Here is a 23,361-nt window from a genome sequence, read left to right as displayed (position 1 = left end):
AGCCGCCTCGCGCGAGACCCCAGAGGGAGCGCGGCGCTCCGGGGGTGGCTGCGGGCGGGGGCGGCGGGCTCACCTGGCGCGGGGGACCGCGGGGCGCGCGCGATGCCTCCTCCGCCTGGGCTGCTCCTCCGCTCCGGGCCACAGCGCCCCAGCGCAGCGGGAGTGGCCGCAGCGGCCGGAGCTCGGGTTCCTCCGCCCCCGGCGTCGCGCAGGCTCCTCCGAGGGCGCCAGCAGCTGCAGGCAGCGCCTCAACACTCGCCGCCTCACCATCCTTGGGGGCAGCCGTCGCAGGGCCCCGGCCTACAGGCGTCCGGCCGCCCCGGGCCCAGGCTTCAGCTGGGTTCACTCCAGAGTTGCCCGCTCACTCATTCATTGTGACCTTCCATCTACCGTGTTTCTGCGAAAATAAGACCTAGCGGGATAATCAGCTCTAAAGCATCTTTTGGAGCAAAAATTAATATAAGATCTGGTGTTACTGTACTATAAGACCTGGTCTTGTCTAACATAAGACTGGGTCTTATATTAATTTTTGCTTCATAAGACGCATTAGAGCTGATTGTCCCGCTAGGTCTTATGTTCGGGAAAACACGGTAGCCCGGCCAGCGTCACCTTGGCGCTGGCCGCCACCCCGGCCTTTACCAACATGGCCGCCCCCGCGGACCCCGGCGGCGCCGAGGCCATCTTGGTAAAGGAGGCACATGCTTAGCCCATTCCCGGCCGCTTGGCGCCTCAGGTACACGGCAGGAGCCCCCAAGTCCAAATTAGTTACCCTGTCCTAAACCAGAAGCTAGCTTTCAGTTGGCATGAACACCTTCCTGGACACCAGCCATAATTGCTCAAACTAAGGGGGATCCGGGTGGCCTCTCAGCCTGCGCAACCACGGAAAACAAGCACTTGGTAGCAGCATACTTACAACCTATAGCTCCATGAGCCTGGTGAATCGTAATTTGAAGTAGAGAGTAGCTGTTGAATATTAATGGCAGCACTGCCTTCTTAGTGTGCTATTTAACTTTTAAAATGATGCCACGACCTCCTGATATACATAGTTCTCAACTAAATTTGCTTTAAAAAGAAAAATCTCGGGATGGGCCCTGGCCGCGCGGACACAAAAATTGATGACGAGCACAAAATTGTGATTTTTGAGTTTCTCCCAGGATTTTCTTTTTAAACTGCAGGAGGAGATTGGCTGGTTCAAGAAATAAGTATAGACAGAATCCGATTCAACAATAGGTGGTTGGGCAGAAAGATACCTCTAAGAAAGTCATCTGGGGTGTGGCCATGGGCCAGAAAGAAGAAATGCCTTCTGTCTGGGGCTGGGCTGGGGGAGGGGGAGGGCAGAGCCTATCAGCAAAAAGAAAAAGAAACACAGGTCCCCAAATACAGATAGGACTGCTGGAAAATGCAAACTAAAGCAATTTGAAAGCGAAAGTGATACCTACTAGAGGAATGATGTAAAGAAGACTACGTCAGGTGTGGACTTTGTCCCCTCGGGCTGGCTCCCACTTGCTGAATCTCAGTGACTTAAGTGTTATTAAGAGCTGCTTGCTCCTGGGTGGGGCAGAGACCGCACTCGCTGAATGGCACCTGGAATGCAACAGCAAAACCAACAACCAGCGCTACACACCCAAAGGGTATGAAGTTACGGATCCGAAGTTCTTCACGTTACTCTTGGCTAAGGAACTTTAAAAAGATGCCCTTTGTTCCCTCACCCCAATTCTTTATTATTAATATTTTCAAAAATACAGAAAATAGAGAAACCTTTTTGTTATACCATTTGACTAGGCTGTAGACATCAAAATACTTCACCTTTAAATACTTCATCCTGCCTCTCTTAGAATAAAGACATTTGCTTCAGAATCAGAGTACTGTTATCACTCCTAAGAAAACAATTCCTTGGTATCATTTAATATCCTGCTTACATTTAAGTTTCTGATTGTCTCAATGTCTTTTATAGCTGGGTGGGGTTTTTTGTTTTTGTTTGTTTTTTTGAACTAGGATACTGTCTAGGCTCATGAATTACATTTGTTTATTATGCTTAAGAAGCAATTTGAAATGTTCACTAGGTATTGTTTTCTCTGCACATACAGATATGCTGAAGAGACACATGTCCAGGGGGTATTTTTCACTGAGAGCTGGTGCTTTAGCTGAGCACATCTCTGCACATCAGGAAAGTCTACAAAGAATGAAAAGTTTTAATACAGCATTAAGGTTATAATTGAAACTGGATTAAATAGTAATGTTTGTGCTTTCCTAACTCCTAGAATACTACATAAATTTGATGGAGTGTGCTGGAATCTCTACTCAACCCGACTTCTAAAAGTTTAATGATTGGGGTTTTTTTCTAGACCAGGGGTGTCCAAACTTTGGCCCGCGGGCCAACTGCCGCCCATGATCCATTGTTAATTGGCCCGCAGCAAATTCCAAAAATACATTTAGTTTACTTAAATAAACCACGTGAGGCAATACGTACTTCACCTCAAGTGAGTGGCCCGGTTGTTTGTGTATTTTACCGCATATGGCCCTTGGTGAAAAACGTTGAAAAAAGTTTGGACACCCCTGTTCTAGACAATGAAAAGAAGCTGTTTAGTATAACAACTTACATCACTCCAGGCAAAACCTAGCTTGCCCTACTTCACAGTACAGAACGAAATGAGCATTGCATCCTCTGCATTTTACTCATGGTTTAATTTTAGATCCTGACCTGCTGAACTGGGTTCTATTTGTCCTTTCCTTTAATGCCACCCTTAGGAAGTCAGGCACTCAGCAGCTAACTATAGCTATTTGTCTTTGAAGTTGTTACTTAATTTTTAAATGTTAAAGCAGTAAAGTGGTGCAAATATACACAATTCCTTTAAAGTGGCTGGTGGCCAATGCAAAGTTTTTTCTGGAGACTAGAATTAAAAAAGATTTTCATACTTCACAAAATATTAGGTGCTATTTAAAAACTCCTTCTGGGGAACCACAGTTAAAACAATTTTAGCATAAGAGTTCTCATCTTTAAAATGATGAGTTCTGTGGGGTGGCCAATTAGCTCAGTTGGTTAGAGTGCGGTGCTCTTAACAAGGTTGTCAGTTCGATTCCTACATGGGCCAATGAGCTGCGCCCTCCACAACTAGATTGAAACAACTACTTGACTTGGAGCTGATGGGTCCTGGAAAAACACACTTAAAATAAATCAAAGTCTAAAAAAGAAAACAAAGAAAATGAGTTCTGTAATCAGCACTGCTTCTTTCTTCTAGCTCCAGGCCTAAAAGAACAGGACTAGAGGATGAGATGACTGGGTACTATAGGACTTGAATTCAATGTGTATTTATAGCATTGTTACCGGAGTCTTGTTTCTTTTTGCCAGGCAGTGAAGTATCAAAGGTCAGCAAGCCGATTAGTTTGCAAGACGGGTTTATTACCCATACATTCTCAGGGAAGAGAACAGGCCTAGGTAAGGTGAGAGAGAGAGAGAGACAGGCCTAGCTGAGGTAGGAGAGAGAACGAGAGAGACACCTGGCCAAGGTGGGAGAGAGAGACAGACAGAATGAGGGAGGCCTAGCCAAGGTAGGGGAGGGAGGAAGAGAGCACGAAACAGGCCTAGTGGAGGCCGGTAGGGGGAAAGGGGGAGAGACTGAGAGAGCAAGAGGGCCCTTGTCCTGAGGACTTACAGTTTGCTGGGTGGGGTGAGGGAGTTACATATTGATTTCGAAGGAAGAGGTGATGCATGCTCTTCCAAGGGAGGGTGTGACCTCCTAAGATGGGTGGAGATCTGTGGACTCAGATCCTCATCTTGCTCCAGACCACCTCTTGTCACCTGTTGTTGTAAAAACAGATACATGGCTGGAGGCAGTTAATCAAAGCTAGTTATGAGCTTTTTCTGTATGCACCATGGACCCCCTCCTCCTTCTCCTACATTTTCTAACTTCTACCTAAGAGCATCACCTCGGGAATTCAGTTAAATACTGTGTTCACCTCCAGTCCAATCAATATTGTTTTCCTGGTCGTTAAGAATCTATAGCTAACTGCAAATAGTAATAGGAAGGATCTCAGGCAGCTCAGTTCTACTCAGTACTCTGCCCTTGACTAACTCTTTGACCTTGGAAAATTCCCCTCCACCTCCCAGTCCTCCCCCACTCCTACCCTCCAAAATGACTCTAAGTTTCTGTAGCCAGTTGTAGTTGTAACATTTGGAGATTGAACAAAAAAGGTTTTGGAGAAAAATATATGAAGATGATGTAGGATGTTTCTTACTGAGTGCAGGGTTGGTAGTCTTCTGGAGCGGAAGAATGGATACACAGACCAAGGAGAGGCAAAGAGTTGCACAGGAAGATAGTTTATTATAGGAAGCAAAGAGTTACAGCTCCGGAGTTGGGGAGTTGGGGGGGGAATGGACCCGAAGCTGGGATGCCCACTAGCTAAGGCAAAAGCTTGTGTTTATATACCTTTATTTCTACCTGGGAGGGGGATGTTGGGATGTGGGTGCCTGTGGATACAATGTTTCCCAGAATCCCTCTACTGCTCAGCTTGGGGGAGACCATTGAAACAACTCAGTTGCCCCAGTACATGATTGATGCTATTTTTGTGGTGCTTTGGTTGTCCTGTGTTCTGTTTTTGTTCTGTTTTTGCTCAGTCTACCAAGGAGTCTCTAACTGCCTGATTTCATACTAACCTGCCTCAATCCCCGCTCTGAAGACGTAACCCTAACCACCATTAGGGAATAGGGGCGATGACCACTCTGCCTACTTCAGGCTGAGGAGGTGCGTAGAGGGACCAGCAGCTAGGGCTTGTCCAGAGGTCTATCTAAGGGACCCCCGTAGACGAGCGATTGCGGATGGGGACAGTGTTGTTTCCCAGGCCATCTTAGCCACCAGAGGGGCTGGTCTGCAAGCCGATATACACTGTAGGGTGCAGCATGAAGTAATCCCTATAATAATGAATAAAAGAACAATTTTAAAAGCTTCTTTAAGTCCCACTAAGCTAGGAAGCCTGGAAGTAAGGAAACCTAGATACACACTGAAAAATCCTGTCCGCTGTTTAATGTTGGAAATTATGTTATGAATTTGTTGAACTTTATTTTCAATTAGCTGAGAATTGTCAGAAAGTTTGAAACAGCATAATCCTCTAAAATTTTCACATCTTTGATTATGTTTGAGGAGTAGGTAGTCTATGGCAGCTTTGTTTTTGAGAACTGTTTCTCTGACCTGTCCTAACTTTTGTCCCATGGCACGAAGTGTCTGTGTAGTAGCATTCAGGGCCTTTGCCATTGAGCAAGCTATGTGACTAATTTCCACAACTAGGGCAATGGTCATAGCAGGTACTACAAAAAGAGATAAGGATACATATTCAGCTGGGCTGAATAAATGTACATCATTGTTGCAGCTAGAATCTAAAGTAAGCTCTCTGTGATGTCTACCTTGATGGGGCTTAAATTGGGTTACAGTCCCATCCCAAACTAGAGGAGCTAATACAGAGTTGAGACCAGTTTGGCAGCATTTTTAGCTGCCTGTTCTGTTTATTGTTTTTAGAAATTTTATCATTTCCCTTTTGATGTCCTTTGTAGTATATAAGTTGTTCTTGCGGAGAATGTACTGTCTGTAGCAGTCGGTTGATCTGGTGATAGTTGATGGATGATCCATAGCTGTTAGGAAGCACCTTTTTTCCCAAATGTTGCCATGGGCATGCAACACCAAAAAAGCATATTTTGAATCAGTATATATATTGGATCTCTTTTTTTTTACTTAACTCTAATGCTAGGGTGACAGCTATTAGCTCAGCCAATTGTGTACTGGCACCAGAGGGGAGCCTTGCATTTTCTAATACATTATGTGATGTAACAACAGCATATCCAGCTTTCTGAATGTCATTTCTACGAAGAGCTCCCATCAGTGAAGGGTGTCCAATTTGGGTTGTCTAGGGGTGTTTCTTGTAAATTTGTTCTAGCTGACAGGTCCTTAGAGAGGGCCTGTCCAAAGAAGTATGGATTATCTCTGAATCCCTGGGGGAGGACCGTCCAGGTGAGCTGTGAAGTCTGGCTTTCAGGGTCCTCAAAAGCAAAGAGATATTGTGAGTCGAGTCGGGGTGCACGGGTATACAAAAAAAGGTATCTTTTAAATCTGAGACTGTGAACCATCTGGCAGTCTCAGATATTTGGGCTAGGAGTGTGTAAGGATTTGGAACTATAGGGTATATGGGAATAAATGCCTCGTTGATGGCTCAGAGGTCTTGAACTAATCTCCACTCCCCATTTGGTTTGGGAATTCCTAAGATGGGGGTCTTGCAAGGGCTACTGCATTCTCTAAGAAGGCCTTGTTGTTTGCGATTGTTAATGATTGGTATTAGTGCTTTCTGTGCCTCAGGTGTTAGAGGGTATTGTCTCCCACGAGGAAATAGAGTGGGGTCCTTAAGATGGATGTGGACCAGGGTGGCTGTTAAGGCACAGACAACTACCCCCTGTGGGGCCCAAACATCAGGGTTGATGTTGGCTTTTATTATTGGGAGGCAGCTAGGAGCACTTCCAGGGCTAAGAGAACAATAGTTCCCATCTCCGTCATAATGTCTCTTCCTAATAGTGGGGTAGGGCTTTTTGGCATGAGTCAGAAACAATGGGAAAATATTAGGTCATCCCATTCATAGCCTAAGGGCTGAGAGAAATGTTTAGTAATTGGCTGTTACTCCGAGGATAGTAACATGTTGATTGGAGAGGGCCCCTGGGTTGGAGAGGAGGACGGAGAAAGTGGCTCCTGTGTCTATAAGGAAATCAATAGATTTTCCTTCTACTTCTAGGGTTACCCGGGGCTTGGGAGTCCTGATAGCGAAATGGGACGAGGGAGCCATTGGTAGAAGCCCCAGGCCCCATCAGTCCCAAGCGGGGGTCCCGCTGGGTGAGGCTGGCCCTGGGGCTGGCGGCCTCCAGGGACAGTCAGACTTCCAGTAATCTCCTTGGGCCAGTCGCTGTGGACACTCCCTTCGCCCGTGGCCAGACTGTCCACAGCATGGCAGTCAGACTTTCCTCAGGTACCCTGTTGAGCTGTGGTCTAAAAGGCTAATACCTCCGCTTTTTTCCTTATTTTCCTTTCCTTGTCTTGGGCTTCCTCCTGGTCCCAGTTGTAATAGACAGAGTTGGCTACCTTGAACAACTGATCCAAGGTGCCTTCGGGACCAATGGCCAATTTCTGTAATTTCCTGCAGATATCTGGGGCAGCCTGAGTTATAAATTTATCCTTTGAAAAGATTTCCGCTTCAAGGGAGTCTGGCCCAATAGAAGTGTACTTGATTAGGGCTTCCCTGAGTCTTTCTAAAAAGGCTGATGGATTTTCTTCCAAATTCTGGCTAATGGTAGATAGTTTTGAATAATTGAAGGGCTTAGTCTTAGTTCTCCTCAGACCTTCTAAATGTATGCCAGAAAGTGTTTTCTCTGCCAATTTCCCGTGGCTGTATCGGGTTCCCATTGTGGGTCTGCAGTAGGTACTGCTTGCTTTCCTTTAGGAAAGGGCTCCAGAGTGGGGTCTCGTTCTGTTCGTTCAACATGATATGTTAGTAAATGATCATCTCCAAATTTTTCAGCTGCTTGTAAAGCTGCCTGCTTTTCAGAGTTAGTGAGAGTCTGATTTAAAAGTAACATAACATTCTTCCAAGAAAGGTCAAAGACCTGGGTTACATTCTGGAAAGCTTCTATATATTTGTCAGGGTCATCTGAAAACTTCCCAGGTCCCCCCTTATTTGTCTGAGAGCCTGCAGGGAAAAAGGGACTTGAACCCTGACAGGCCCAAATTCTCCTGGCATCTCCTGTAAGGGAAGGAGATTTGTTCTTAGTTGGGAGTGCCTTCATACAGGAGGTCCCGGATATGGAGGGCAACAAGACGAGCGGGGGTAGGAGCCGGCTCAGGAGAGAGAGTAGGGTATAGAGCTTTGGGATGTTCCTCTGGCTGAGGATCTGATGGGGAGCCTCCTTAAAGGAGGAGGGTCCCATTGGGGATTCCTTTGAGGTAATCTCCTTTGGAGGAGGGGAACAAGAGACTACAGCCACAAGGGCTGATCTATGTTACACTGCTGGCAAAGATCTGGGTTATCTCTTAGGGCAAAGAAGGCCTGTACATAAGGAAATGTTGACCATTTGCCTTCCTGCCTACAAAACAGATCTAATCGCATGATAGTATTACAGTTAGTACTTCCCTCAGAAGGCCAAGTTTCCCCATCTTCCAACTTGTATTGAGGCCAAACCTCAGAGCTAAAGAAAACCAAGCACTGTTTCTTTAAAGTCTGAGGATCAAATTTGTCCCAAGCTTTCAAGATGAAAATTAGCGGGGTGAAGGCAGGTGACGGCTGATTGCCCATCTGGAAGTGAGGAAGAACAGAAAGGTGTCACTTTGCAATTCGTCTCCCACAACTTGGTCTATGGCGTCCCCTAGAGGTCTGGACCACGGAGACCACACCACTGGTTCTGGGGTGTGTGGAGAGACACGGCGCGCCAGGGTAGTCATGCTTACCTGGGCTGAGTCCCTGGTGGGCGCCTACCCAAGTCTTTGGATATGCCTTTCTGGTTGTTGGGCGCCAGCTCACAGGCCGGTAAAGGCTGTGGCCGATAATGAGGTATCTTAAGGTGGAAGGGTGTACAGCTCGGCTCTGGGCATCTTGAAAATTTATGGTATGGTCTAAATAGTAACAGCCTTCTTTATAAAGATAGTAAAGGAGGGAGTACTTCCTTATAAAGCTTGTAAGGAAGGCATTCGTTCAAAACAAAAAGGGGTAAGGGGTTGCTCTTGCGATTGGGAACTATTTTATTTCCACCTATGATGAATGTAAGATGCTTGTCAGCTCATAGATGCTGTGCTGGCCAAGGGAGTCAGAGCCAAGCGGTTAATGTTTAGCTTGTGCCTGTTAGCCATAAGCTCACTCCTGTTAACTCTTTGCCTGTCCCATCCTACCAGCTCACAAGCCTGCTCCTGTTAACTGTTTACTTGTCTCATCAGGAAGGTCTCAAAAACAACAGAGAGATTTGGCGTGTGTAACAGGACACTTCCACCTGTGCTTTAAAACTTGAAGGAGATCCCAATAAGAGGATATAAGAGGGTGAGCTAAATGCCAGAAAATCTTATCCTGAGCAACAAGGGATGTCCTATAGAGACAAAGATCCATGTTCTTACCTTAAGGTGTCTTGAGGCTGGTGGAGGGTGTTGAGGAGGTGTCACAGGGAAGAGACCCTGGACCAGCATTTCAAGAGCTGAGGAGAGACGGTGACAGGATGAAAAGAGGAGTATAGATGGAGGAGTCATCCCACTGGCACCCTTACGGATGGTCGGGCTGGGAAGGGGCCAGAGAGACCTTTGGGACCTGCCGTAGAGTAGCTACGGCAAGGGTCCCTCAGTTGTCTTCAAAGGCCCACAATCCTGGCCACACGCCAGTATTGAGCTTCCTCGCAGAAAGGGAAAAAAAACAGCAGAGGAGTAGGAGAAAGCAGCAGAGAGGGGGAGGGGGGGCCTCCGGACAGCGTCCTTCTGGGCAGTTGGGCTAGGAGAAGACCCACGGAGCCTTCGCAGAGTAACCATGCCCAGAGCCCCTCAATTGCTGCCAAGAGCCACTCACCCCAACGTTGCGCCATCTTTGGGCCCCCCTCCTCACAAGAGAGAAGGCAAGAGGAAAGGCAGTCAGTCAGGCTATGGCCAACGTTCCTCCGCCTCAGCGCTGGAGTGGATTGACCAGAGCCCTTCTGCAAAACCTGCCCTCCGACTCTTAAGCTTGGCAGCAGTGCTACTCACGTTTAACTGGCTGATGGAGGCCCAATATTTGTGTGACAGGAGAAAGAGACAAAAATAATGAAAGCCCGTAAGTGGGCAAGTAGACAAGCACAGATCATATTTACCTCTCCCAAATCCCAGACAAGCCCCCAAATGATGTAGGTTTTTTTCTCAGTCAATGCCGGGGTTCGGGGGTTCGGGGTTCGTAGTCTTGTGGAGCCAAAGAATGGATACACGGACCAAGGAGAGGCAAAGAGTTGCACAGGAAGATCATTTATTATAGCAAGCAAAGAGTTACAGCTCTCCGAGTTGGGGGGGGTGTTACCGTAAGCAAGGATGCCCACTAGCTAAGGCAAAAGCTTGTGTTTATATACCTTTATTTCTACCTGGGAGGGGGATGTTGGGATGTGGGTGCCTGTGGATACAATGTTTCCCAGACTCCCTCTACTGCTCAGCTTGGGGGAGACCATTGAAACAACCCAGTTGCCCCAGAACATGATTGATGATATTTTTGTGGTGGTATGGTTGTCCTGTGTCCTGGTTTTGTCCTGTTTTTGCTCAGTCTACCAAGGAGTCTCTAACTGCTTGATTTCATCCTAACCTGCTTCAGAGATAGGGTGCTAATTACAGGAGTTGGATTGTATTCGGCCAAGAGTCAGCAAAATTTGCCCTGAGGGCCAAATCTGGCCTGCCACCTAGTTTTTTTGTTTTGTTTTGTTGATTCAAACTATCTTTTAGAATACAAAGTCCTCAACATTCATATTATAGCGATACTTTAAACATTTTACCATCTTAACTATTTTTAAGTGTATAGTTCAGTAGTAGTAAGTATATTCACATTGTTGGGAAACGGATCTCCAGAACTTTTTCATCTTGGAAATCTGAAACTCTGTACCCATTCAACAACACTTCCCTTTTCCTCTAGTAACCCCTACGTCTCTAGTAACCACCATTTTACTTTCTGTTTATGTAAATTTTGTAAGGGTGAAATTCAGGGAATCATTAATGCAGTTAGATTTAGCTAGTTCGCAGTTTGACTCACCACGTAGCTCCCTATCTAGCTACCTGTGATTAGGCTTAGTTTGCTTGCAGTTAGAGTCACCCTGATATTTGGCTGTTTTCTCTTTGTTTCTCCCCTCGCTGATTAACTTAAGAACTCTGTTCTGTTCCCTTTCTCAAGGCTACCCATATCTCGTTAATCCATTTAATTAACAGAATCCTAAACTGGAAAGGGCAATTTCTTAATCCTAAGGCACTGGAACACTGGAATCCAATTTGCAACTCCCTTGCAATTTTTACTGGTGACTCATAAAGCCCCAGGCCAAGGTGGCCTAGATAATATTATCTTCAAACAGACCAGACCCCAGGAAGTGATGCCAGCCCTCAGACCTGCCTGACCAACTCCTCCTTTCCTGTATAAGAAAAAGCTAACCTGAACTTAAGTGCAGCTGTCCACTCTAAGACTCAACCCCCGGCCACTCCCCAGCCTCCTTCCTCCTCCCCCCGCCGCTGGTGTTTCTCTCCTCACCTAGGGGCAGCCTTCCTTTAGACACTGCCATGGGCATTCTCTCTCTGCTCAACCTTCAATAAAACTTTCTTTGCTTTCCTACTTTTCTGAGTTTTGTGAATTCTTTCACCTTCTGCAAACAACCAGGGTTAATTTTACGCCAGTAAAAGTTTGGCTATTTAAATACCTAATATAAGTAGAATGAATTATCTAATGTTTATCTTTTTTGGGAATGGTTTATTTTACTTAGCATAATGTCCTCAAGGTTTATCTATGTTGTAGCATGTGACAGGATTTCCTTTCTTTTTGAAAGCTGAGTAATATTCCATTGTATGTATATAAAACATTTTATTTATCCATTCATCTATTAATGGACACATTTGGGTTGTTTCTACCCCTTAGCTATTGTGAATAGTGCTGCTATGAACATAGCAGCGCAAATACCTCTTTGAGACCCTGCTTTCAATTTTTTTGTATATATACCCAGAAGTGGGATTACTGGATCATATGTGAATTCTATTTTTAATTTTTTGAGGAAACTCTATACTGTTTCTATAGTGGCTGTATCGTTTTACAATCCCACCAACAGTGCACAAGGGTTGGTTGGAATTTCTCCACATCTTTGCCAACACCTGTATTTTCTGGGATTGTTTTCTGTCTGTCTGTTTGTTTGTTTGACAGTAGCCACCCTAATAGTTATGAGGTGATATCTCATTGTGGTTTTGATTTGCATTTCTCTGATAATTAGGGATGTTGAACATTTCCATATATTTGTTGGCCATTTGTACATCACCTTTGGAGAAATGTCTATTCAAGTCCTTTACCCATGTTTTAATTGGGTTATTTAACTTTTTGTTGAGTTGTAGGATTCTTTGTATATTCTGGATATTAACACTGTATCAGATTTATATGATTTGCAAATATTTTCTTCCATCCCATAGGTCCCCATCTCACTGTTGATCTTGTCCTTTGAATGCAAAATGTTTTTAAGTTTGATATAGTCCCATTTGTCTATTCTTGATTATGTTGCCTGAGCTTTTGGTGTCACAGCCAAGAAATCACTGCCAAATTCAATGTCATGAAGGCTTCCCCTGTTTTCTTCTAGGAGTTTTATAGTTTTAAGTTGCCACTTGATTTTGTATGGCCCATGAGCTAAGAATGACCTTTACAGTTTTATGTGGTTGGAAAAAAGAAAAAAAGAAAAATAATACTTCGTGATACCTGATAATTATGTAAAGTTCAAATTTTAGTGTCCATAAAGTTTTGTTTACACACAGCCACATTCATTCAGTTACATATTGCCTATGACTGATTTTGCACTACAAGGGCAGGATTGGGTATTTGCGACACACAAAGCCTAAGATATTTACTGTCTGACCATTTACAAAAAAAGTTTGCTGACTTCTGTGTTAGGCTACTTTTCCCCCCAGTCTCTCAGTATCTGAGATGGGCCAGAAAAGAAAACGAATACAGTCAAGTACTCAAAAACAAAGATTGTGTTCTACCTGAAAGAAAGGGATACTTAAGAAAAAGTTCTCTAAATCTTCTCTTCTTTTTAAAGCAGAATAGCCAAGGAAAATTCTTTCTTTAGTCAGATGACATCGCCTGACAGCAGTGGCTTCCAAAATGGGTTGCCCCAACTCAATGGGTGTAAAAGAAAATAGCAGAACTTCTGTTTCTCTTTTTAAATCTTATCTTTTGTACTTTCTGATTTTCAGTTTCATAATGAATATATATCATTATAAAACGTATAAACAAACAAATATGGGATATTTGTATGGCATTCAAAATAGAAAAAATATATTGGAGACCACTATAGATCTCTTAGCAACTGGAGGAGGCAGGTGATCCAAGGGAAATAAAATTAAACCCCTTTGTTTTTTAAGAGTAATTTCACACTGTAGTTGTGACGGCATACTTTGAATTTCATCTAGCATTTATCAGACTAGAAAATACAGACTAAACAGATATTATAGTAGTTCAGTTATGTGAAAAGTAATATTTCTCTTACTGATAATTGGGCAGTTTTTGTTGTTGTTATTGTTGTTTTGCTTTTGCTTTGTTTTTCTGGAAGTTTGTACCTTTTCACCTCCTTCCTACATTTTTTGTTTTGTTTTTTAGATTCCATATATAAGTGAGATCATACAGTTTTGTCTTTCTCAATCTGACTTATTTCACTTTGCATAATGCCTTCAAGGTCCATCCATATTGTCACAAATGGTAGGATTTCCTCATTTTTCATGGCTGAATAATATTCCATTGTGTATATATGCCACAACTTCTTTGTCCATTCATCTATCCATGGACACTTAGGTTGTTTCCACATCTTGGCTATTGTAAATGCTTCTATGAACATGGAGGTGCAGGTTATCTTTTCGAGTTAGTGTTTTCATTTCCTATTTAATTGTATTTATTTTATTTATCTAAAAGCCTCAGTATAATCTTCGAAATGTAAAATCTAAGCCCCAGATAGTTAAACTCAGCAAGTAATGCTGATCGGATTGATGATTTTAATAAGAGGAATTCTAGCTTCTTAGACGTACTGTTTCCCATGTGGATTAACAGCTGCAAAAATACAGGGGAGAACTTCAAAAGTGGAGGGATTAAGATTAGTCTACCATTAATATCTAGTCCACCTGGAAAATTCTCAGGTATGATTCTCCACAGACTGGGTAACTAAGGAAGGTTACTTGTCCTAGCCCTTCCCATCTACCCCTGAATTCCCAAAGCCCCAGCCACAAGCAGGTATGTGTTGACTGCACGCTTCCAATTTAAGGACAAAAAATACAGCTGTCTGTGGTAAACTGAAGAATCCTCCATTTCCCCTAAAATATCCATCTGCTAATCCCCAGAATCTACTAATGTTACCTTATATGACAAAAAAGACTTTATAGATGGGAATAAGTTAAGGATCTTGAGATGGGGAGATTGCCCTGGATTATCCAATTGGGCCCTAAATGTAATCACAAGGGTCCTTATAAGAAGGAGGCGAGAAAGTCAAAGAAAAGAAGCAATGTGATAGCAGCAGAGACTGGGTGATGCAGCCACAGACGAGGAATGTGGGCAGCTTCTAGAAGCTGGAACAGACAAGGAATGGAGTCTCTGAGCCTCTAGAAGGAACCAGTCCTGCCAACACCTTCACTTTAGCCCAGTGAAACTGATTTCGGCTTTTGGCCTCCAGAACTGTAAGAAAATAAATGTGCTGTTTTAACCAACCTAGTTTGTGGTAATTTGTTACAGCAGCACTAGAACACGAATATATTTAAGCAGTCTTTGAAGACTGGTAACAAATATATAAAATATTTGTTAAGTTAGCGTAACATTAATGAATAGACACAGGACCGTAGATCCAAACTCCATAGTTTATATCTGAGAGACTCAATTCTCAGGATGTATAGGACCAGTTTTCCTGGTTGCTGCTAGCCGCAGTGGTTAGAGGCTTCTGAGAAAGGAGCAGAAGACCTGGTGTTGGGAGAGATTGCTTCTGGTCCTGTCCTGAAGAAGTCATTAATTGCCCTAAGTGAGCCTTTGAGTTTAATCTACCTGATCTCTAAGTCCCTTCCAATTCTAAAATTCAGAGCTGTAGCAAAACATATTTTACCTTTGAAAGTCTCACGTTACAACTGTTACAATCTCTCTCCAGCCTCCCTCTCCACCAAAGTCTACACGCTTATGCACGCGTTGTTTCTTCTGCTTGGACCTTTCTTCCCTGCCCTCACCCCCTGAGAGCTCAGATCAACACTCAGATCAAGAATCACCACCCTTGAGAGGCTCTCTCACCTTCCCAAAGCAGAATGGTCATCTCTGCCTTGGTGCTTTCAGAGAATTAGTAAAGCCGTTAACAAATTATAGTGACTATTTGTTTCCCCAAATCAGAATGTTGGCTACTCATATGCAAATATTCTGTCTGACTCATATTTATACCTCCAGCACCTACTTATGTGTTTGGCAGACACTCATGTTAAGTTTGTGGTCCAAATCAATATGTGAATGATTATTCCCTGGATTCTGAGAATCTACTTGGGGCCAGGCAGGGATGGGCAATGGGGAGGGATAGAGGTGAAGTACAAGAGGACAGGAAATTCATGGTTCAGCAAGTTATCCAGAGCCCTGGAGAAAAAGACAAGGCAGATTTGTGTGATGATTTAATTCAAGGCTATCCTCAGATACTGTACGTGCAATTTAGCATTTCTCTTGACCTTGCTTCAAAGTCAGTTTCTAAGTGGAGTTAACAGTATGAGCAACCTCGAACAGCAATCTGCTGATTCGAAGCTCTTAACTTGGGCTGATGGCAGACAGCCACACACAATTTGTTAGCTCTGCATCCAAGCGTGCCTCAAGGCAGAGACATAACTTTAGAATTTTATGGGAGCTAGTTAACAACTCTGTCCTTAAAGACCATTCTGAGTAACAGCTCATAAAACTGTCTATATTCACTTTTCCTTCTTAGGCATAAAAAACTCTCTCTCACCCCCACTCCTTGAGTGTTCCAGATACATCTTCAATTTTCATGATAAAAAGGACAAAGGACAAACCTACTCAGAAAACTCCTTTAAGTGGAAATAAGGTTGCCATTTCCACATGCCTAGAAAACCTTTGAAATCACACTTTTCGCAATATATATATAGAGAGACTGATTTTAATTTACACTGTGTCTTTGATCACACATCAACTTTTATGATGTAGTAATCTCTGTGTCTTCCTTTGCTACTGCTACTTTATACTATATGCCTATGTCAGTTTAGAATTTTACATTTGAGATTCAGCTTATTTTTTTAAAGTTACCACTTATTGTACATTTTCCATGTACCGGATACTATGCTAAATGCTTTATAATTCTCATTTAGTCTTCATAACAAACTCAGCCACTAAGCGTTATTACACTTTTACTTTTTATAGAGGAGGAAGCTGAGATTTAGAGAGGCTAATTTACTTTCCTGAGGGCACAAGGCAAGTAAGATGTGGAAGCAAGACTCAGGCCCGTGTCTGTTGGATGGAGAGAGCCAATAATTAGACTATCTTCTTACTTGTTTTTCATAATGTTAAAGTGACATTACATTGCTTAAAAAATACCATTCAGCAATTGACAGTTGCTTGTGGGGAGGGGGTGGGAATGAAAAAACGTAATCCTTATTTCCAAAATTAAAATTTCCACAATTTCCATTGTGGAAAAGAACCTTCAAAAGGCATCACCATCAGGTAATACATATTTACGATCGAGATGGGAAAGCTGTACATTACCTGCGCTGTTTCCCCAGCATTAAGGGCTGATGTTTAACCCTATTGTAAAACAAACTACTGTTTTAATCCTTAAAGTTAGAGAGAACAAAGCTAGAGCCCTAAAGATTACCTACGTAGACCCAGGCCAAAGTGAAATATAGGTTTGTCACATACATGTCAATGTACATGGAGGGGGACGTTAGTGGAAATTACAAGGTTTTGAAGAAATTCAGATTAACCTACAACCTCGGTTGTGTGTTGTACATTTGTAAGATGAAATTTTGACTGTGAGTTGAGTTTTATTTATTCCTTAAAATAAAAAAAGAAACAACCAAGATCGGTTATAGCATCCTGCAACTTAAGTCTTCTGTGGGAGGATAGGGATTTGTGAGAGGATTTCCAGTGCAACCGTCAGGAGCTCAGTGAGGGTTCACAGACTGTCTCAGCTTTGCAAGGACAGCCTGAGATTCACCCTTGGGTTGGTCTTGGTTCCTATAAGAATATACTCCACTCCCAGAGAGCAAGAATCAGATTTCAGTGGATTCCTAGATGTTTATGGATAAACCCAGATGATTGCATAATAGTCACTGGAAAACTATGTTGGAAATACAGACAGCTGGGCCTCACCCAGGAGAAGTCTCAGTAATAATAACCACAAATACTTATATAGTGTTTATTATGTTGCAGGCACTGTTCTGAGCACTTAACATTGACTCATTTAACCTGCTCAACATCCCTGTGAGGCAAATATTATTATCATCACCAGCTATCAGTAATGAAACTAAGGCACAGAGAGTTTAAAGAACTTGCCTAAGGTCATCCAGCAAGGGACTGAGCCAGATTTGAACTGAAGCTACCTGGCTTCAGTATTTAACCTCTGGGCTATGGTCCCATAATTTGTATGTGAACATGTTTTTCAGGTAATTCTGATGTGCAAGCCGGCAACTGATGTATAAATCTCCTTCTCTTACAACCTCATACCTGGCTGTCTCTGAATTAGGGTTGGCAGCCAACAATGTTAGGACAGCTGTTTTTATTTTTTAAATTTCAAGTCCTTAGCTGCTGCACCCTCTGCTTCATGGAGACTAAATCTGATGCTGGGAAGAAATATGGCTTGGGAGTAAAGAAGGTGGGATACTAGGTTGTCTCATATGGCTTGGAAGACCTGTTTGCGGGTTGGGAGTATTTACACCATAGGAATCAGCAAACACTACAAAGGAGCGCTTCTTTTTCCCCCAGAGAGCTGGTGATTAAACATTTACCAGCATGCCTCTGGCTTTATGGCACAACTCCCAGCTCAACCATTGGCTACCTTACCTCAGGTCCATTCTTTAAATTCTCCCAACCTCGGTTTTCTCATTTGTAAAAATGGAAGGAATGACAACTGTGGAAAACAAATGACATAAGAAATGTGGAAGGATTTTATATCGTTTTAAAGAGATAAATGAAGAGTCAGCAGTCTACAAATAATGTTCCTTTTCTTTCCATTTCCTAATTGCTCCGAAACAATGAAAGACATCTATTATATTCCTCCATGTCTCTTCCCAAGCTAAAATCTCTTTGAGTTATTACTCATTTGTAGGTGTTTCCAGACCCTTTTTCATATTTTGAGATATGTCACACACAGATCACAACTCAGCTCCCTTGAGTTGTATTTTGGTTACTTCTCTGAGTCCCCAAGCAGCATCTCACTGTACTCTCGGTATAGTCAGAGGCCCTTCCTGCTGCAGTTCACTCTGCTGTCACCATCCCTGCCTGCAGCTCTGCTTCCTGTGCCAGACACCTCTGTCACTCCTGGGTACCTTTACTAATGTACCAGAACCCAAGGAAGGTCCTCAATTCTGTGGCACAGCGCGAAGACTGCTCCTATTCCCACACCGTCCACAAGGACTAAGGACGTGTTGCTTAGACCCCTACGGTCCCAAAGTCTTCAAGAGTTTAGGAGAAATTACTGTTTAATTGTCTTACTCTCATTCTCTCTCCCTAGAAATCTGGTATGAATTTGAGGGGCGAGGGATTGCTTGAATCAGGAGAAAACTTCAAGTGACAAACAAAACTTATGCCCAGACCATGCCTTCCTTCAACACTTAAGGCTTTGTAACAAGGCCAGAGTTAGCCGCCTGACCTTTCCTTTTGTTTTTTTCTCTCCCAAGAGGCTCATTTGTCCACCAACCAACCACACACACTTATGCCACCTGAATTCCCATGGTGAAGTCGGATAGACTCAGCCCGGGGACTTCTATACAAGTTCTCATAAAGGGTGTAGAGCTGGATGTGCGGAAGGAAGAAGGAAGAGCTCTTCTTCAGGATGGAACACTATAGTTTTATAAAAGTTGCCGAAGATGGAGTGTTTTTAGTCATCACATTATTATTAATATAAACTGAACTTGCAGTTTGCAAAATGATTGTTTTTAGGTTGCTATTTAGTCATATCTTCCGCTAATCTCATATTTGTACAGTTGTTTCTCTGAACACAAATAGTGAGCTTTTAAGTTTATATCTGTGAACTCCTTTTGTATTACAATAAGCCCATCACCCCAGTCTATGGCGGACATTTTAGGTTCCGATTTGGTCTCTGTCAATTATCCTTTCATGTGGCAAAAACATGACCAATGTGATACATTTTTACTGAAAGATATAGGAAGAAGTCCTCATGGAAGACTGGACAAATGTCTACCATTTAGGATTCAGCAGTAGCTCTCCTGACCAAAACATCTTTGGTAACCTGAAGCAATCCAAATGCTAATGCCACCTACAGGTTTCAGGCCCCGAATTTGCCTTTCTACCTTCTATAACTGCTTTTCTATTAACTTTGCTCCTATTGTCCCTTTGCTGCTGCTTATTTTGACTGCCTTCTTGCTGTATATGGGATGTAAAATGACCCTAATGTGAATTCGATGGGATCTGAGAGTAACTACACAATCTGTAGCACACTGTTGGGCAGATTTCTCACGCAGGCCACTCAGGCCACTGCTCTGACATGACTATCCTAACAGATGATTTTGGCTAGAATAGCAATCCCCAGTCCACTGAGATGTGGCCAGCGCAACGGGGTCACTTGACAAAAAAAGGTGTTCATTCATTTAACAGGTATTAATTGGTCACCAATCTTGTGCCAAAAGTTATTATAGCTGCTTGTAATATACACTAAGTACCTGCCCACAGGGAGCACTCATCATAATGGGAAAGAAAGACAAATAAGTCAACAAGAATTAATTTACATAAAAACATGGTAATGAGATAGAGACTGGGCAGGAGGAAAGGGTTAGATAGAATTCACAGGGAAGGCCTCTTTGAAAAGATAAAATTTAAGGTAAGACTTGAATTATGAAAAGGAGTTACTTCTGTCAAAATTTCTGTAAAAGCATTTCAGCACATTCCAGAATATTCTAGCAATGCCTGAGTATAGGAACGAGGTTGGTGTCATAGAACAGAAAGAAGTCCAGGGTGGTGGAACTAGGGAAGAGGGCAGAAGATAAAAATGAGAGAGGTAGGCAGGGGCCAGATCATTTAGAAGTAGGACTACAAAGCCACTTGAGAGTTTTAAATATGGAAGGTGTGTTGGGGTTGGAGAGTATGATCTGGTTTTAACAAAGATCAGAATACAGTAACATCAGAAAGTAGGTTCATTCAAGGTGTTTGTGCCTGGCAGGCACTTAGTATTTCATAAATTGTTCAGTCCAGTCATCCAGAAATTTCTGTCCTTCCATCTTTTTGTCATTTGCAACTTTATAAGCATGCTTTCAACGTTCTCATCTGAGTTATGATATAAACATTGCTTAAAAGAGAGCAGCTGAATGTCGTAGACACCAATGATGATCATATACCAAGGTCCAGATCACAGTACACAGGAGAGTCAGCTGGATAACTAAGGGAATTGCTCAACTTTCTCCCCTCACCCCATTGAAAGAGTAAAAACCTGTCTGGAACTAAAAGATAAAAAGTCAGCTCAAACTTAAAAAAAAAAAGCAGTCCTGCTGTTGATCCGGCTGTGAGGATGAACAGAACAAGCCAGCTGCAAAGTTACCAGGAAGCATTGATCTCCCAGTCTTGAGGCAGCTGTAAAATGCTACAACTCCCCTCCCCCCACCACCCTTTTTGAATGGCTACTGCTTTCTATCCAGTGATGCCCCAAAGCATTTTATTATTCCCATCTTTTACTGGGGATTCCTGATTGCTAAACCGCCCTCACCATGTGGTATCACCCAACCCCTGGTTTGTTCTGCTTCTCTTAAACCCATCACAGAAACAACATCCAATACAGAGCTGATTCTTGCTTCTCTTACCTGTCCCTCAGAATCCTTCAGAAGGAACCTAAATCTTACAAAATGCTTTCCGCCTCACTCCTGTTGGGGTGCTCTCCCTCACTGCTTGGGGACAGTAAATCTGATTTGATCATACCATAGGTTTATACCTGGTGATCTTAATACCATTAGTCTCACTTTGTTCTGTCCCTGTTTCATTTCCCCTAGTGACTCTGAAATAGTGCATTTTATTAAAGTAATGACAGAGTTCCCCATTACTACAATATGGAATTAATAACATATGTTATTAATACTCCCAGCTTGATGCTTGAGTTTACTTTTTCATTATTAAAAACATTGCTGTTTTAATATTAATGATAGGTTGTGTTAAAATAAATACACCTTATTTCAAATGGAGTCAGGAAGGTTTCTGGTCAAGATGGCAGAGTAGGTAAATGCTGGGCTGGCCTCCTCCCATGACTGCATCAAAATTACAACTAAACTACATAACAATCATCATTGAGAATCACCTAAAGTCTAGCTGAACAGAAGTCTTATATCTAAGGATATACAGAAGAAGCCATGTGGAGATTGGTAGGAGGGGTGGAGTCATGGAATGGGCTGGTCCCACACTCACATGTGGCAGTAAAAAATCAGAAGGGATCTCTCAGGTGCAGAGGTCCACTATAGGAGGAATGGGTCCAAGCCCCATACTAGGTTCCCCAGCCCAGGGTTCCAGTGCCGGGAGGAGAAGTCCCCATAACTTCTGGCTGTGAAAACCAGCAGTGATTGTGGCTGAGTGAGATGGAGAGCAGCTAGAGTCCTAGGCATTCCTCTTAAAGGAACCCTGCATAGACTCACTTGCTGACGGACTCATTCACTCTGAGCTCCAGCACTGGGGCAGCAGCTCAAAAGGTGTCACGGACATTTGGGGAGGAAATGAATTGTCAGGCTTCAGGGAGAGGGCTGGAGGGTCAGCTTTCTCCCAGACAGAAATGCTGGCAGAAGCCTCAGTTTCTTTCTTGAGCCCTCCCCCTACCCACTGTGCAGACACCAGTGAGCACCATATCTGAGTCTCCATCAACCTGGCTAACACTGTTTACCCCATCCTGGTGATCCCCTGAAACCCAGCCCCCACCCGCCAACTTGCAGGACCACTTGAGCCACTTCCAGTGGTTTTCCATACAAACAGCCTGTTGTGGTTCACCCGGTGGACTTTCTTAAAACCTTTCAAAGTTTCACGAACCCCAGACAAACAGTATCTGGTATCAGCATGCCCTGTACCACTTGTTAAGCATCCCCAAAACAGGCACTAGTAACAGTCAGCCTCAGCTTCCAGCTTAGCCTCTCCCAGGAACCTCCAAGCCCAGCACAAGTGGCAACCATCTGCAGATCACTTTGTAGCTCATACCAAGTGGCCCTATGCTGGGCACAGGCAGTGGCTGATCTTGGCCAGCACCAGAGCCCATCCCCAAAAGGCCACAGAACCAACACACTTGGTGGCCAGCTTCAGACCACACCAGAGCACCACACAACCTCCTCCACAAATGACACACCCAGAGGGCAGACTCAGCAGTCATCAGAGTCCTGCTAAAGTGAATCCTGCTGCATAAGGTCAGGCCCTGCACAACAGCTCCTCTAGTGCAGTTATGTCCCAAAATGAAAAACAGAACAAAGTTCTAGAGAAAGAACTAAACAAAATGGAAACAAGCAATTTACCAGAGACAGAGTTCAAAACACTAGCGATGGGATGCTCAATGATCTCAGTGGGAACTTCAACAAAGAGATAGAAAACAAAAATGGAAATAGAAAACACAAAAGAGAACCAGTCAGAAATGAAGACTATGATAACTGAAATGAAGAATACATTAGAGAGACTCAACAGTAGATTAGATGAAGCACAGATTCAAATCAGCAACTTGGATGATAAGGTAGCAGAAAACACCCAATTAGAGCAGTAAAAAGAAAAAAAAGAATCCCCCCCCCAAAAAAAAAAAAAAAAAGATAGTTTAAGGGGCCTTTGGGAAAACATCAAGTATACCAACATTCACATCAGAGGGGTACCAGGAGAAGAGAAGAGAGCAAGGAATTGAAAACAGAGAAGAGAGGGAGCAAGAGATCAAGAAATTATTTGAAGAAATAATGACAGAAAACTTCCCTAACCTGGTGAAGGAAACAGACATAAAAGCCCAGGAAGTATAGAGAGTCCTAAACAAGAGGAACAAAACAGACCCACACCAAGAAACATTATAATTAAAATGGCAAATGTTAAAGACAAAGAGAGAATTCTAAAGGCTGCAAAAGAAAGACAACTAGTTACTTACAAGGGTTCTCCCATAAGAAATTCTGTTGAGCTGATTTCTCAACAGAAACTTTACAGACGAGAAGCGAGTGGCAGGAAATATTCAAAGTGATGAAAAACAAGGGTCTAGAATCAAGAAACAGAAAATCTGAACTGACCAATTACTACTAATGAAATCGAATCAGTAATCAACAAGCTCCCAACAACAACGACAACAAAAATACTGGGCCAGATGGCTTCACAGGTGAATTTTACCATACATTCAAAAAAGAATTAGCATGTATTCTTCTCAAACTATTCCAAAAAATTCAAGAGGAGAGAAAGCTCTCAAGCTCATTTTATGAGGCAGCCACCATTACCCTGATCCCA

The 23,361-nt window shown here is 43.1% G+C and overlaps 1 protein-coding gene across 1 annotated transcript in view; it reads right to left on the bottom strand.

Annotated features, from left to right (window-relative positions):
* NAPEPLD (N-acyl phosphatidylethanolamine phospholipase D) overlaps positions 1–428 on the bottom strand; it is a 42,172-nt gene extending 41,744 nt beyond the window's left edge. Inside the window, exon 1 of the mRNA XM_019744534.2 lies at positions 74–428. Within this exon, the coding sequence (XP_019600093.2) occupies positions 74–270 (197 nt within the window). The 5' untranslated portion in view covers positions 271–428. The remainder of the gene's footprint in view (positions 1–73) is intronic.
* Between the last annotated feature and the right edge of the window lie 22,933 nt (positions 429–23,361).

This window comes from Rhinolophus sinicus, linkage group LG09, assembly GCF_036562045.2.
Source record: "Rhinolophus sinicus isolate RSC01 linkage group LG09, ASM3656204v1, whole genome shotgun sequence".
Taxonomy (NCBI): Eukaryota; Metazoa; Chordata; class Mammalia; order Chiroptera; family Rhinolophidae; genus Rhinolophus; species Rhinolophus sinicus.
Note: the sequence above shows the minus strand (reverse complement) of the source record. Positions and strands in the feature narration are given on the sequence as shown.